General features: G+C 40.4%; 1 protein-coding gene and 1 pseudogene across 1 annotated transcript; one reads left to right on the top strand and one right to left on the bottom strand.

The window, feature by feature from the left end:
* Nucleotides 1–864: 864 nt before the first annotated feature.
* On the top strand, nucleotides 865–13461 carry LOC124654022 (annotated as a pseudogene).
* A 1077-nt stretch (nucleotides 13462–14538) lies between these two features.
* On the bottom strand, nucleotides 14539–16236 carry LOC124658251 (uncharacterized protein At2g34160-like). The gene is made up of 5 exons (XM_047196635.1): nucleotides 15970–16236; nucleotides 15739–15787; nucleotides 15573–15635; nucleotides 15412–15476; nucleotides 14539–14631 (listed from the first exon to the last, which is right to left on the bottom strand). The coding sequence occupies exons 1-5, from the start codon at nucleotides 16234–16236 to the stop codon at nucleotides 14539–14541; spliced, it is 537 nt and encodes a 178-aa protein (XP_047052591.1).
* Between the last annotated feature and the right edge of the window lie 826 nt (nucleotides 16237–17062).

The raw sequence follows: 17062 nt of genomic DNA, 5'->3' as shown, positions 1-17062 counted from the left end.
ACTCCACGGGCGAGGGGTGAGTTCCCTACCTTTCCTACCTCGCCTCCGACCCTTCCCATCCACAAGTTGGAGGCGCAATGGTACTCGCGTGCAACGCCGTGTGGAGGTGCCGGCGGGATCCTCTCACACGCTAGCGCGGGCGGGGCGGAGTGGCGGCGGTAGTGGCGAGGTGGAGAGTCTTCGAAGAGGGAACGACGAGATCCGATCGGGCAGGAGATTGTGACGATACTTTTGAGATTTCCTTTTTGGAATAGGAAAGGTATCGTTCCTAATTATTTTGTACCGCGATGTGAGCACTTGGGACAGGAGTAGCAACTCAAAAGTTGGAAAGGTATCTTCTCATACTATAATTCCATAATTCCCTGGACGTGATTGATGATACCATGATGGCGCGTAAACGCTGACTTGCTCTAGAATTAGATCGGACGTAGCAGAGATAACAAAATTAGATTGGATGGCCAGGATCTTTTCAATAACGTTCACCAAAATACGTTAAGTGTCAAACGACTAACTCCTATTTATAATAGTAAAGATAATAAAGATAGTAGTAGTTGCTAATCTATTTGCTTCGGCCTTTGTCAGAGTTTCACCTATCTGTGGAGACTTTGCCGAGGTGAGCTCTAGCAGAGGCAGGCCTATCGAGCTCAAGCCCAAGTGCATGAGAGGATGACGTGAGAAGTGAGAAATTGTCATCTCCTCCCTGCTGGACCCCGGAAATCCCCGAAGCGCCCCTCCACACCGGACCATCCCCACCGTCTCCATTTCCCCACGCTAGCACCCTCTCGCAATCCTCCTCCGCCTCGCCTCACGCACTCCGCCGTTCGCCGCCGCCGCCGCCTGGTCGCGCGCGGCCAGCCACCCCTCCCCTGGATCGCTTCCTCACCCTCGGCCACCGCCGCCAGCGACGACGGCTCCATGACTATGATGACCCCTCCACCTCTCGAGGTACGTGCCCTACCTCCCCACTCGCCCGATCTCCCCGCCTCTTCGCGCCCCACTGCTTCGTCCCGATCAAAGGTCTCATCTTTTTGCACGGGTTTACGCGCACCGCCGGATCTGACCCCTGCGCCCTTCGCAGCAGCAGCAGGAGGACGAAGAGATGCTCGTGCCGCACCAGGAGCTCCCCGCCGCCGACGCCGCGCAGCCAATGGAAGGTGACACTGAGTGCCACGCGATTTACTCCCCTCTGTGTCTGTGTTTCTGTCTGACTTGATGGGTCTTTTGCATTTCGAGCTTTTGCTGATCTTGCGCGCCTGTTTGTTGTCGGTGGTGCTCTTGTTGCTACTGCTAGTCGTGGCCCAGACGGAGCCTGCGAATACGGCGGAGAGCCAGCCACCCGAGGACCCGCAGACGTCCCGCTTCACCTGGACGATCGAGAACTTCACCAGGCTCAACGGCAAGAAGCACTACTCGGATGTGTTTGTCGTTGGTGGATTTAAATGGTGAGTTTTGGTGGTTTTGATTCTCCGTGAAAAAAAAGAAGTCTAATGTGGGAGTTTGTTGTTGGATGTGGAAGCCCCAAGGTAATGATGGACGTGCTGGTTTGTTTTGGATGTAGGCGTGTGCTCATTTTCCCCAAGGGAAATAATGTCGAGAACCTTTCCATGTACTTGGATGTTGCCGACTCGGGGAACCTCCCCTATGGGTGGAGTCGCTACGCTCACTTCAGCTTGGCCATTGTAAACCAGATCCATCAGAAGTTCACCACACGGAAAGGTATTGCTTTTTCTTGGATTAATGTTGTAATGCAAGTTCCAAGGGGATGGATTTCTCACCTTCACAGGAGCTCAAACGTAAAAGCCCAGCATCAGGCTAGGCTAGCAACAAAGATTCTGTCCAGAACCTTTCGTTTATTATTTTACAACTTCTTTGGTCATTACTGTTGCTTGAAGCCTGAACCTTCAATTAGTTTTATTCCTTGGCATGAACTTGATTGTGGCCTCATGCTTCCAAAGACTCCTTGGTCTTGCTATTTTTCTGCGTGCAGCTAGTGAACTTTTGTTGTAGCACTGCTCCATTCACATTTGAATTTTCCAATATTTCTGTAAAATTTCCCTGGTTGAGGCCGTGCGCTGGTCCCATGTTTTGCAGATACTCAACATCAGTTTAATGCACGCGAGAGTGACTGGGGCTTTACATCGTTTATGCCTTTGAGTGAGCTGTATGACCCAAGTAGGGGCTATATTGTGAATGATACTGTTGTTGTTGAGGCTGAGGTTGCTGTTCGCAAAATGGTTGACTATTGGACATACGACTCAAAAAAGGAAACAGGTTATGTTGGTCTCAAGAATCAGGGTGCTACCTGTTATATGAACTCTCTTCTGCAAACTCTGTACCATATACCGTACTTCCGGAAGGTGTGAAACTTTTCCTTGTTCTACCGTACATGCATTGTTGTGTGTCTGAATTTTGAACTAATTAATTGAAATTTTCTCTTAGGCTGTATATCACATGCCAACTACTGAGAATGACATGCCATCTGGGAGTATTCCTTTAGCCCTGCAGAGCCTTTTTTACAAGCTCCAGTATAGTGACAACAGCGTAGCTACGAAAGAGTTGACTAAATCTTTTGGATGGGACACTTATGATTCTTTCATGCAACATGATGTGCAGGAGCTCAACAGAGTTCTCTGCGAGAAACTTGAAGACAAGATGAAGGTGAATGTTATATAAAAAAATTGTCTCTATGCTAGTTATTTGTTATTAATTTTTCTTTCTCCCCAGGGAACTGTTGTGGAAGGAACAATTGAACAACTATTTGAAGGCCACCACATTAATTACATCGAGTGCATTAATGTTGACTATAAATCTAACAGAAAAGAGTCCTTTTATGGTAGGACCTGTCATTCGGATTGTGTTTGCATTGAATGTGCTATATCTATCTATTGTATAATAGTTACCTATGTTTTGGCCTTGCAGATCTACAACTTGATGTCAAAGGTTGTCGTGATGTTTATGCATCATTTGATAAATATGTCGAAGTGGAGCGTCTAGAGGGTGATAACAAGTATCAGGCGGAACAACATGGCTTACAGGTGCCCACAACTCATTGTCTAATCATGGTTTTGAACATGAATCTTATTATATTTTATTATCTTTATTGGTAAATATTGGAAATATTATGTTTATAATTACTTGCATTGGTTAATAACTTAATACACACGGTACTTTGAAGTAATTTTGGAGAACAAAAATGTTGATTACCTGTTACTCAAAGATTCAGGAAAGCTGCACCTGCATCCATGGATCCATTCTTTTCTAGTTAATGAAGGAAATTGGTGTAATAGTTATACTTCTCTGATCTTTCTGTTTTTTGCTCGGCACCTCAACTCCAGTCTCAATCTGTTTCCAGGATGCAAAAAGGGTGTTCTCTTTCTTGATTTCCCTCCTGTTTTGCAACTTCAACTGAAGCGTTTTGAATATGATTACATGCGGGATACAATGGTTAAGGTCGGTGCTATGCTATAACCCTCTTTCACCTTTCAATCGGCAATTTTTCTAGAACTTACTTTTTGCGGGCGACAATTTTTATGAGGATTGACTTCTCTGAAGCAGATACTGTACAAATAATTGTTATTCATAAAAATGTTGGTGTGCATTTGGATATAATATGGATATTTGTGTATTAGACTGATGAAACACAGAACATGGTTCCGATTTGAGATTCTGTTTCATGACCTGTTACAATCTACAGACTTCTGTTATGCTTTTACTAGTTTACCTGCTTTAAAGATTGGCAAAAATGGCATAATGATATGTCTATTGTTTCTAGAACTTGCATTAGGTGCTTTCTTGACAGTAAGTTTTGAGCAACATGACCATTTTTGCGCAAGTAATCAAGGACACCTGTTACACTATTTTGGGGCTACCAAACCTATTTCTGCAATGCTAAGATTGATCATCTACTTTGTAATTACATCAAACTAAGCTTAATGTGCTAGCTTTGCTAGAATCGTCATGAGCATTCTTTTTGCGCAATCAGGTAGTTGCTCAGGGAAGTAGGCAAGTGCTAAACACACCTTACCACTCCACTGTTTTGCTTCAAAACTATGCACATTGGTATAAAAATGATTCTGATGGTTTACTTAGGTTGATGCTGGTAGAGTACCCTGCTATTTCGGCAAGCATTTTAGAGATACTTAGATATCTTTCTGGTTCAAAGTAACCATCACAGTTCACACCTCATCCTCTAGTCTTGTGTATGAGCATTTCCTGATTTGGATAGACAAAGACGAATGTAGAAACTGGATCTACTAGCTTGAGTCCTAGCATGGCATGACCTATATGCTGTAACACACTAATACATCCAGCTTGCTCTTTCATGCTTGCTTTCTAGATATTCAAATGAAGTAGTTGTTTTGTTTTGACATTTTTCTCATGCCAACGGGGTCATCTAAACACAGTTGTCAAAATGTACATGATATAAGGAGATTTAAATATGTAATTGTTATCCCGAGTACAGCCACATCAACTCAAAGAGCTGATCATTTTAAATCCATTTAATGTGAGATCCATGCAATCTGAAAACTATCTTTCAGGCTGTATGAAATTACCGATGAGTTGTTTACCCATTTTGTTCCCTTTGTTCCCTTTGATTACGAGTTCTCTCTGATTAAATGTTCTCTGTTTTTGTACATTCAGTTCTCTGTTGTTTCTGTTTTGCTTTCCCTTGCAATTAACATTGAGAGTAATGTTTCTCTCATTTCCACGTCTAGAAGTGTTAGAAAAGATGCTTCTAAATTGCTAATCAAAGTAACACCTACTTCTGTAGATTAATGACCGTTATGAGTTCCCGCTACAACTTGATCTTGATAGGGATGATGGAAAATATCTTACTCCAGATGCTGATAGAAGTATCAGAAACCTGTACACTCTTCACAGGTAATTGGTTATATCTGACATTTTGGTATACTCTGTGTTGTCCAGTCATATCTCTGAATGGTTAATACTTGAGACAACATCCATGAACAAGACTCTTGTATGTAAATAAAGACAACACTTTTCAGTGCAAACCAGTTTGAAATGATACTTTGGAAATTTACCTTTTCTCTTCTTAGTCACTGTTCCATAAGAGAATAAATATTAATATTATGATAAGTCTCAGATAAACGTGATATGTATTGTGTTGGTGCTAATGTTGGTCATATGCTTTTATGCAGTGTTCTTGTTCATAGTGGAGGAGTACATGGCGGTCACTACTATGCTTTCATACGACCTACACTCTCAGACCAGTGGTGCGTCTTATATTTTGAATTCTTTGTCCTTGCATCTCAGTACTTAAACCATAGGAGAGGACCTTTTCGGGCACTGTTTTGTTCCTGCTTCTGTGCATCACCAGACAGTGGTAGTGTAATTACATTGGCAGAGTGTGCAGCATGCGCCCTCGTAATATTATTCATAATAAAATAAATTGGGTCGTAATATCCTGTGTTTGCCGATAAATGGATCATGATGATGTGAAGATCTTTGAGAACATTAATCCTAGCACTTCTACTCCATTCATTCTGTTAATTGGCCCCAAGTTCAGTGGTCTTGAATTGGCCCCAAGTTCACCAACTTCTCTCGAAATTTACAGCTCAGGGTCAAGGGGATTTACCCCGTCTGTCCTGATTCTGTAATTGGCTTGTGAATTTGTGATAGAATTATTTGCTTGGAGTCTGCTAAATAGCTTGCTTGCACAATAAGAACGTGTTTAACCAGCTGCAATACCAAACCAATTTGTATTTTTTTTGCACACCATAATGTTTCCTCTCTGATTACTATACACATGATGACCTGAAAGCAATTCAGCAAATGTTACGTGAGGTGATTTTTTGTGGTTGCATGTTGTGTCTATTCAGGTATAAATTTGATGACGAGCGAGTAACAAAAGAAGATACTAAAAAGGCGCTTGAAGAGCAGTACGGGGGTGAAGAAGAGGTATGTTTTTTGCTTAACAACTACTACCTCTGGGCCTAATTAATTGACGCCCCTGCACCCAAAGTGCATGCATGAACAGGTACCCCTCCGCGTCGATTAAATCTGACCGGAGGGAGTACTCCCTCCATTCCTAGATATAAGCCATATAGTTTTTGGCAGTAAAATGAAAGAACACACATTGAGAGAAAATTACACCATGTTTGGGCAGGATTAACGCTAGACAATTGACGTGAGGTAATAAAGGACTTCACATAAGATAAGGAAACGTAATCAAATCCCTAAAAATATTGTTCATCCAAGTGGTGCAACGTAATACACCTTATATTATGATTTTTTTCTCAAAAAACTAAATGGCTTATATCTAGAAATGGAGGGAGTATTTATTCAGTATACAACCTGTTGATTGTATTGATTTCACATTTACACTCATCTTCTATATCACTATATGTATGACACCCTCCTCTCTGTTTTTCTTCTTTTCGATGGAACAGTTGCCTCAAATTAACCCTGGTTTCAATAATACCCCATTTAAGTTCACAAAGTATTCAAATGCCTACATGCTTGTATATATTCGTGAAAGTGACAAGGAGAAAATAATGTGTAATGTTGATGAGAAGGACATTGCTGAGCATTTGAGGGTGAGTCATTATATTCTCCTCTCTTCCTATTTAATATGTTGTACTTCTTTTGCAGATAGTGAATCAGTTTAACTGTGCTTTTGCAGATAAGGTTGAAGAAAGAACAAGAAGAGAAAGAACATAAGAAGAAGGAAAAGGCTGAAGCTCACCTCTACACCATCATAAAGGTCTGGTCAATTATTAGTCTCAGCCATACCAGTTAGTTCTCCTGCTGCACTCCTTTCAGTAGTGCTCTATTTGCAATATTAAATAAATAAATGAACCTAGGTTGCACGAGATGAAGATTTGAAGGAGCAGATTGGGAAGAATATATATTTTGATCTGGTGGACCATGAAAAAGTCCGTAGCTTCCGTATACAGAAGCAGTTGCCCTTTACTTCATTCAAGGTAATATTTGGAAAGCATAACTCAGAGTTCAAGGTTTAAATGTGAACTTCAACAAGAGTTCAAGATTGGAAAATGGTCTTTTTTTTTACGTTGTTCTGCAATCTACAATCAGTTACTCTTCCATTTGAATTAACTTTTGATTGCCGAATGTGCTCTTTTAATAGGAGGAAGTTGCAAAGGAATATGGCATTCCTGTACAGTCTCAGCGCTTCTGGTTGTGGGCTAAGAGGCAAAATCATACATACCGGCCCAATCGTCCGCTAGCCCCTCATGAAGAAGCGCAATCAGTGAGTCGTCAACTTTTTTTGAAAGATCATATTTGTACCTTTTCAAGTATTTTAATGAATGGAAAACTATTCGGTTGGTTTTATTTGAGTTCTCATCTTGAACTCCTGATTGGTTCAGTTTAAGTTATATTTGCTTGATCTTTCCCTCTTCATTTTCCTGGCCTCTTTTGCTGGTATATGAATGTGAAATAGTTAATCTGATAGTTGTATTAGACTATTAGTTGCATGTACACATACGCTACAAATGAATGGTAATTTAAATGGAAAGTTTTTTTTGGAATGGTTTTTGAAAATTGAAAGCATAAGTGGAAAGTTGTATACTTCTTGAACTTGTAAGAGCTGTTTGTGGATACCTCCAGGTACATATATTCTGGAGCATTCATCTATTTGATCTCATAACCCATCAGTTGAGTTGAATTAATAAACTTAGATGTTAGTGAAGTAATTTGTTATGATTTTTTAGGGGGAAATATTATGATGTATTGCTCCTATTTTGCTGCTCTTTGTACTTTCCTCCTACCACAATTCACACCTATGCTAGTGCCAAAAATAAATAAAAATAACACCTATGCTGGAGCTGTTTGCACGGGCCTTCAGGTCTGTTTAAGCTGAAGTTGGTGGATAGTGTTTTGTCCTTTTTATTTTTTGTTCTATTTTGCTTATGTGTTCATTTGTTGTCATAATATTTATTACATCTTATTACTTATCTTGTACTGTACAGGTGGGGCAACTTAGGGAGGTCTCAAACAAGGCACACAACGCTGAGCTGAAGCTATTTCTAGAAGTAGAACTAGGATTGGTAATCTTATATACCGATTGCAGTTCAATGTTTCTTTTGTGGACATAATTTGCTCTCTATTGTATCATTAAATTGGAGATGCTTGACTGTGTCTTATTGTTAACATGTGTAGGATTTGCGCCCAATTCGTCCTCCTGAGAAGAGCAAGGAAGATATTTTACTCTTCTTCAAGTTTTATAATCCTGAAAAGGAAGAGCTTCGGTATATCTCATAAATTTGTGTCAAGCATCCTCTTTTTGATACAGTAGACTTAGACACTGACATCATTTTTGTTATATAGTTTTATTGGTAGGCTTTTTGTTAAGGCTTTGGGAAAGCCATCTGATATCCTGGCAATATTGAATGAAATGGCTGGATTTTCCACAAATGAAGAAATTGAGCTCTATGAGGTGAGTGCAGTATTCAGTTTTTTTATGACTACCATTGGGTTTCATATCCATAGGAATGGCTGTTTTTTACGTTGGCTTGCCAAGCCTATCACAACCCTCCTTTACCCGGGCTTGAGACCGGCTATTCCTTAAAAGCCACCGGCGGGGGTTGTTCAGTTCTTTATGACTATGCTTTTATTTCTCTTGACCACCCAAAGCTTCGTAAGTTGTGCTCTTGTACTCATGTAGTTTTGTGCAGGTGGTTAATTGTTCAGTCCTGCATGATGGTTAATGTTCATGTAGCATACAATATGCACTTCATAGTACTGATCTTCCCAATATGAATGTTCTGAGTTTATGCATTGTTATGCTGCAGGAAATTAAGTTCGAGCCAAATGTGATGTGTGAACATATTGATAAGAAACTTACTTTCCGTTCTAGTCAGGTTTGGGAAACTTTCAGATACAAACTTTATTTAGGCCTGTTTATAAAAGATGACTATCAATTTCACGCATTTTTCATGTTGTAGCTTGAAGATGGAGACATAGTCTGTTTCCAAAAGCCTTCTGTACCAGATGGTGATACTCAAGTGCGCTATCCAGATGTTCCTTCTTTCTTGGAGTATGTTCATAATAGGCAGGTATACTCAGATAGATACACATCAAGTGTTGTATTTTCAACTTGGATCACGGTTTTGTACCACTCTACTGTAGCATTATGAACTATTTATCTCATGCATCCGCTATGGTGTTTTTTTTAATCTCTGTACAGTCATTTATTTGCTTGGGTAAGGGTTTGGTGTTCATGGTAAACTGGAACCTCCAACTCCTGGTACCAAAACAGTCAGAACAGTAGTTTTGGAGAACCTATAGAGTATAGATCTTAGGGTGTTTTCATGGCTCTCTACAATTATTACTTAGATATTTTGCTATAGTATGATTTTTCCATTAGGTGTGCACCTTGCACCTAAACAGGAGTGCTTTATTCTTACCTTGTTTGTTGTTAATTACGTCACATATATGCAATGCATAGCTTTTGATTTCTGTTTGCAGCTAAGCCTGTACTGTACTGTGATAAATAGTTTCTTTTTTCTTGGTACTATAGGTCGTGCACTTCCGCTGTCTGGAGAAACCAAAGGAGGATGAGTTTTGTTTGGAATTGTGAGGAATTGCAAATCACTCTTAATTGATACTTAATTATTTCTTTTTAGTCAACTTACAAAGATATAATTGTCTTCTTCACTTAGGTCGAAGCTTAATACTTATGATGATGTTGTTGAGAGAGTTGCACGTCAACTTGGATTGGACGATCCATCAAAAATCCGGCTTACATCTCACAATTGCTATTCTCAACAACCTAAACCACAGCCCATCAGATATCGTGGAGTAGAGCATCTATTGGATATGCTTGTCCATTATAATCAGGTTTAGTTTGTTCTTTCCTTTGTTTATTCAACTGGGAGCATTTTTTTATTTAAAAGATGTAACATGATCCCGATAGTTCATATTTGTACTAATATTCATCCTTCCGTTCACAGACTTCTGACATACTGTATTATGAAGTTCTCGACATTCCACTGCCAGAATTGCAGTGTTTGAAAACACTTAAAGTTGCATTTCACCATGCAACAAAAGACGAGGTTTGTCTGCTACATGGTATATGTTCTTATTCCATCATTGTTGCTGAAGTATGTCATTAATGCACACGATTTGCCAGGTTGTGATTCATAGCATCAGACTTCCAAAAAATAGCACCATCAGTGATGTGATCACCGACTTGAAAACCAAGGTGATCACTCATTTACCATTTCAGATTATTCAGTCTGTTTTTTCTTTTGTTCAGATTCCCTTCTTTCTTGGTTCTGTAAGTGTATACAATCTTCATCTTATGCCCAACAGGTTGAACTATCCAATCCTGACGCTGAGCTCCGCTTGCTTGAAGTTTTCTATCACAAAATTTATAAGGTTTGTGCATGTTTATTTGCAAATTGTGATAGTTCACATTATGCACAGTGCTTATGTTAATGTACATCCACGCATACCTTTCCAACCTTGATTTTCTCGATGTTTGTCTCCCTTTAAATTTAGCATTCTATATACTGTATTTGGCATCACCGACAATAATTTAGATTTTGTATGTATCTGCAGATATTTCCACTTCAAGAAAAGATAGAGAATATAAATGATCAGTACTGGACGTTACGTGCTGAGGAGGTATTTGACATTGGATCTGTTTTGGTTGATGATGTTTGATGTCATTTGTCTTACATTATATTGCTTCTACCAATTTAATTAGATTCCAGAGGAGGAGAAGAATCTCGCTCCACATGATCGGTTGATTCACGTCTATCATTTCATGAAAGATCCTAATCAGAACCAGGTACCACACTTTTTACCTTGTTAGGTACTAGTCTAAGGTGAATTTCTTGGAAAAGTAGCTATTGATTTGCTTATCCAATATAATCTGTGAATACGGTCATGACCAACAGCAGATTCAGAATTTCGGAGATCCTTTTTTGCTGGTCATCCATGATGGTGAGACTGCTGCAGAGATAATGGACCGTGTGCAGAAAAAACTCCGGGTTCCTGATGAAGAGTTCGCCAAGGTAATCCATACTTACAAATCCTAATAATACATTTAGAATGGACTGTTTTGCCCGCAAAAGAATTGGGTCTTACACTGAAATGGGTTAGGTTTTTATTATACAGAAGTGTTTTTGGTGTCTTGTCACAAAGTACGAATATGCCTTTTTCCACTGCATTGTTCCATCCCAACTTTGTTTTCATGTGCTTATCTGTTGTTGATCCGGGTGTATGGATGGAGATGGGGGAGTTGGGGTTGGAACTTAGAGGGTCACATGGTTCGCTATTAGACGTATGGCTGGGCTCATCCTCATCCAACTATCAAGGCTCAAAGCTCCTGGGCCAAATTTTTAGTGTATTGATCGATGCAAAATTATACGCTAGGTCCTTTATTTACTGGACCAGCTATGGACTGTGGACATACAACTACCAATACCACTTCTTTCGTACTATTATGACATTATCTAACAAACTAATACACTGGACACTTTGCTGAACTAGTCAGCCAAACTGACTCACTGCAGGCCATGACTCTTCTTTGTAGATTAGCCAATTAGGGATAAAATAGCTACTAGGATTTGATACATCCCACTTATTTGAATATTGTTGCATATATGGTCGCCGTTATCTCTAATTCTTGGCTCTGACACTTGAAGGGGGGACATTAACACAGGTAGACTAGGGACGAGGGAATTGAAATAAAATTCTCTGAAATATAAGCACTAGATAATCTGTTTTTAAAGGAGAAACTTGGTCCGTAGGTTAAGTTATTGAGCCGCACCCAGTCGTTCTTTCCTGACTATAGTTTTTACTTGGGATTGATTAAGAGGAGGTGCACATATTATTACCATATCCTTGCCTCCCCCACCTACCGTCTCTCTCTCTCTCTCTCTCTCTCTCTCTCTCTCTCTCTCTCTCTCATCATGCATGGTACCATTTCTGTAGCAAATATAAACTTGTCCTCTGCTAACATGTATTTCTCACTCACAAATACTTATTGATCAGTGGAAGCTTGCATTCATATCCATGAATCGTCCAGAATACCTCCAGGATATTGATGTTGTATCTGCACGTTTTCAGGCAAGTACTTGTTTTCAGAATGTAGGCCTGTCTAGATCTGTGTTCACATGATGATGTTTTTCTTCTTATCTTACAGAGGAGAGATGTGTACGGAGCTTGGGAACAATACCTTGGCTTGGAGCACACTGACACTACACCAAAAAGGTCTTACACAGCCAATCAGGTAGGCAGTGCTGGCTTATCATGTAAACCAAGGACAGTTGACGTGTTTTCGGATTCTCTCTGTGAAGCATGCATATATAACCAAAACAGGATGGTATTTTCAGTCTATATACCATTTTGGTGTTTTTTTAAACCAATTTTTTTATTTCATATTACACTGGCATTAAGGTTACAATTTGAATCAGTACGAAACGGCCTCTTTCTGGTCTTGTATATTCTTTTACCAGTATATGGGCTGCCACACCATAGGTGTTGGGTAGTTAATCGTCGGCAAACGGCCATAGCTCATCCATTTTTATCCCTGGATGTATCATGCAAGCTATTGTGTGATATCTTAAAACATCTACCTGCAAAGTTTTTATAGTCTGTTCTTACTCCAGTAAACTTGTGGCTCTCCTATTTTCCCCTTCTATTGCCAAAACTGATAGGTTTGATGAATGATGCTTAGTGCTTGAGTCTGCCTTCATTATTTACTCTTTTTACAAGACATCTTAATTGATGGAAAATCTGCTGATAGCACAAGGGCCACACATGTTACACGAGCTCAAGCACGCACTTAAAATCTACTTGTAAATATTATTTTATAAGGAATATTATTTTATTATGTGACGTCCATAATAAGAGAGCATGTGGACACAATGTGGGCTGAGGGTAATTTTCTCCTTGCATAGATAAAGTTAGAACTTAGAAGGTAGGGTGACTGACAATTTTTTGAATTTACATGAGCTACTTTGCCGACTTATCTTTGCTTGGTGGTTTGGGCTGTGCAGAACCGACACACGTATGAGAAGCCCGTGAAGATTTATAATTGAGAAATCTTCCATCTGGGCTACAAGCCCTGGATGAAGGCCTGATCGGAGCTAGCATTCCAAAGAGGCCAAGTGACCTCAACAAAAGAAAATGACGGTCAAATATATGGCCATTTGTGTTCGGAGGCCTATATTACTTGCTACATGTTGACACCGTTGGTGATGTGGTTGATGGAAGGATATTCTTTGAGGCTTTCTCCTTTGCTTGCTCCTGTCAATGAAGCAAGCGTGCTGATCTCGTTGTCCCGAGTGTGATAGCCCCCACTAGGATAGATGTTGCTTCATTTGTGTAGTGCAAAGCTGGTACATAAGAAAAAGATTTTGTAGGGGCATGTATACATGGTTATAGCTGAGATTGGTTGCTTTATTTGCCGCTCCCATCAGAATAATGGGATAGATTGTGTAATGAAGCCTGGTGCTGGTTTCGATTTTTTTTTTTTTTTTGGTGTCTTGAGAAATGTAAGGCAATAGCTGCTGCAGATAGTATAGTCTAGTGAGTTTCAGCACAACCTGTGTTTCTGGCATTGAATTCAACCTAGCAGCTGCTGATGATACTTTTACATACGTGCTATTTTTCTATCGCCTTGAAGAATGGGAAGCAAGTATTTATTTTGACCCATATCTTCATTTTTAAGACCATTTATGATCCAGTAGCCTTTTTGGCTGCGTAAGCAGCAACTTGAAAGGTACATGTTCATCATCAGGTGAATGCTAATAAAGGTACCGTGTACAGTTTCTGTCTTCTGAAATTTCAGTCTGAGAATTGCTCAAGGTACCTTTCTTTTGAATAACCATATCTTGTCTGCAAGTGCAACTGTGTCGTGTTGCCTCATGGCTTTCAGTCTAGTGCTGATGAAGTGTATTGCTTGTTCAAAAAGGTACGATAGAACAAACATATTTGTCCGATGGTGCTGAACTAGAGTTAAGATAACATCTGTTTTGACATATTTATGTGGTTAGTAGTAGTATGTAAACCAGTGTTGTTAGTATCAGCATTAGTGATACTTGCTAGGGTGGACATTAAAGATACTGGACCTGAGATATAGTTTTTGCTATTTCTGAAGAAGAATAAAGGAACATGAAAACCCTTAAACCAGCATTTTGCAACTACGGTTTTGAAAACATTACACCCGTTGATCAAAGTACCGATCTGCATGTGCAAATGCCTCATTACATAAGCAAAAGTTACAGCAAACTAAAAGTTAAGGTGCTCTTAAGAATACTATCCCCAGACTTTGAAGACCGGAATTCTAAATACATTTCATCATCATCTCATACGGACGCACCTAGTTGCATTGCAAGGTGTTGCATTTTTGCAGGTTTCAGCTGGAACACTAGAGCAGTGATTAAGTGGAGACGGGGAACACATCTTTCTGGGATGCACTGACAAAGATATGATCCATCCCTCCTTAAGAAAGACTAAGGTACCCTAACTACTACTGAATCAGATCTCGTGCTGTGTCTCACTGTCACAAGCATGGGGTGTGTGGACCTCTTCCGGACATGATCAGACCTTGATCTCGTCGTCGGCAGACTTGGGTGATTTTTTGCTGGACATGATGCTGTTGAAGTTCTCTGATTTACACAGCAGGATCTCAATCTGAAACAATGAAATAACAGTAAAAAAATCATGCGTGGATTCAGGACACAAATGGGATGTCAGGACACACATGGGACATCGAAATTAAAGTACTCCCTCCTCCGCGAATAAGTGTACTTTTAGCTTTATGCTAAGTTAAATTATTTAAATTTGGCTAACTTTATAGACAATGTGGCTACGTTTATGACACTAGATTTGTGTCTTGAAATCCGGAAATTCAATTCGGCTCCCGGGTGCGTATGCTCCCTCTACCAAAAAAATATATTTCGAAATGTCGAAAAATTTGGACAAAAAGTTCTACATGCACATCTTCATTATGTATGTGCATTCGTCAAGTTTCACAAAAAAAAAATATTTTTTGTGGTCTATGTAAAAAGGAGAAACTTTATCATGTGAAAAGCATTATTTTTAGCACTGAATTTTGTCTTTTTTACACACGTCACATAATAAGTCGATTTTTTATGAAACGACTTTGTGAGCGCGTAGCACGTGAAGATGTACGTACCAATTTTTTGTTTCAATTTTTTTGAAATTTAAAATATGTGTAAGATGCATTTCAAAATATAGGGAGCATATGCACCCATGTTCCAAAACACCACTCCCAAATCCGGAAATTCAATTCGGCTAGTCAAATTTGAAATCTAGTTTCTTAATCTACAAATTTGACGTCCAATATGTTTGTAGTCATTTCTATAAAGCTAGTCAAATTCAAATAAGGTTGGCTTGGGACAAATCTAGAAGCAAAACTTATTCACGGACGGAGGGGGTAGGATATCTTGCCTTGGCTTTACGGACTAGTCGCCCCTTCGACTCATCTTTGGTGCCGATCGTTGATGTCAGGATCTCTGAACATAATGGACAAATTTATGTGTGATTTACTAATGTGATATGGGGAAAGGTTTGATAACTCAGATGGTAGACCGGAGAAACAAGCTGCTTACTCTTCTCAGTGGCCAAACCATTGTTCTTGAGGATCTCCGACACAGTCACAACGGTGCCAATGGCTGCAACAAGAGATTCGCTCAGCAAGATTTCGTTAACCGTGAACTTATTAAGGAAGATAACAAGCAGTAAAAAAGGTGAGGAGAGTGAGTGAGCATTGATTACCCATCCCCAGAGCAGAGAGTTCAACCTCGTCGTAGTTCTGCATGTACCTCTGCAGCCAGCAGTAGTTTAAATTAGAGAAATTGCATGCTAATTCGATACCCTTTAAACAAAGGGAACAATGAAATTCCAACATCATCTTCGAGAAATGGATGAAACATATGCAAATAAAATCAGAGCATTCGTAATTTCGTCACGAACTGGTTGATTTGGATGAAACTTATTATGGCGTACCTTGGCGAGGTTGACGTAGAAGTAGAGCGGCTTCTTGTTGGTGGACACCTGGATTCGATTCTTCTTGGCTGACGCTCCGGCCTCGGCCTCGATCTCCGTCTCTGCCTCCACTTCCTCGTCGGCTTCGGCCTCGGCAGCCTTCTGCTCCCCCACCATTGCCACATCCTTCTCCTCCGGTGCCTCCTCCTGCGCCGCCCTCACCACCTCCCTCACCTCCTGCGCCTCCGCCTCCGTCTGCTCCTCCGCCGCCGGCCTCACCGCCTGCATGGTGGCTGGATCGCTTGATGGTGTACGTGCGTCGGTCTGGAGGAAGAGAGAGAGAGAGGCTGCGGGTGGGTCCCCGGCCATGGTGGTGCATACAAGTAGCACTGGATGCGTCGAGCCGGCGGTTGCGCGCGTTCGCGCGGTCGCCCGGAGGTGGCGGTTGCCTAGGTGGTTATTCCGGGCGCTTATGCATGCTCGCGTCGATTTGGACCGGGTTTCCATAGCCATCGTATACACCGTTTTGTGGAGAAAACAGAGTATCTCCAATTCTTCTCTCCCTCTCTCAAAAAAAGAGTATCTCCAATTCTCCATAGAGTGACAAGTTGCTAGGTGCTACGTTTCACAAAGTTGCTTGAAATATAGCAATGGTTTTGCACCGTCGGGGCAACACCTATCTTTCATCTCTCACACTGTCACACACCTATGTCAGTTTATTGAAAGAAATGCCCGTGTTCCTGTGCGAGTTAAGGTTTTAAGTTTTCCTTTTTTAAAATCTAAAGCCAACGGCTCAGCTTTAACTTAATAAAGCCACATACGGTAGCTAGAGTACAACACCATACAAATAAGGTTCCTCAATACAACAGATTAGTCACCCTAGACCAACACACACACTCCAACCAATGAGGCGACACTAAGCAAAGTACAGCGATACAAGTTATTTGTGTTATTTTGTTCCTCATTTGGTAAATAAGTGGTGATACATTAAATAAATATCCATGGTTTGTGTGTGATGGTGTTGGCTGCCATTGTTTCATACACTAGTTCATGTAATAGACTTAATGGACTGATAAAGGGATATATTTGTTAATTGAGGATCATGTACTGATTG

Source organism: Lolium rigidum, chromosome 5, assembly GCF_022539505.1.
Source record: "Lolium rigidum isolate FL_2022 chromosome 5, APGP_CSIRO_Lrig_0.1, whole genome shotgun sequence".
NCBI classification, from domain to species: domain Eukaryota; kingdom Viridiplantae; phylum Streptophyta; class Magnoliopsida; order Poales; family Poaceae; genus Lolium; species Lolium rigidum.
The sequence above is the reverse complement of the archived record's forward strand: the minus strand, read 5'-3'. Positions and strand labels throughout refer to the sequence as shown.

Bases quoted from the DNA above. Each gene is read 5' to 3' on its own strand.
- LOC124658251 (XM_047196635.1), bottom strand. From the start codon at position 16,236: ATGCAGGCGGTGAGGCCGGCGGCGGAGGAGCAGACGGAGGCGGAGGCG. The intron at 15,477-15,572 runs GTAAGCAGCTTG...CATTATGTTCAG, and splicing joins TGGTTTGGCCACTGAGAAGA to AGATCCTGACATCAACGATC. The intron at 14,632-15,411 runs GCAAGATATCCT...TCATTGTTTCAG, and splicing joins GACTAGTCCGTAAAGCCAAG to ATTGAGATCCTGCTGTGTAA.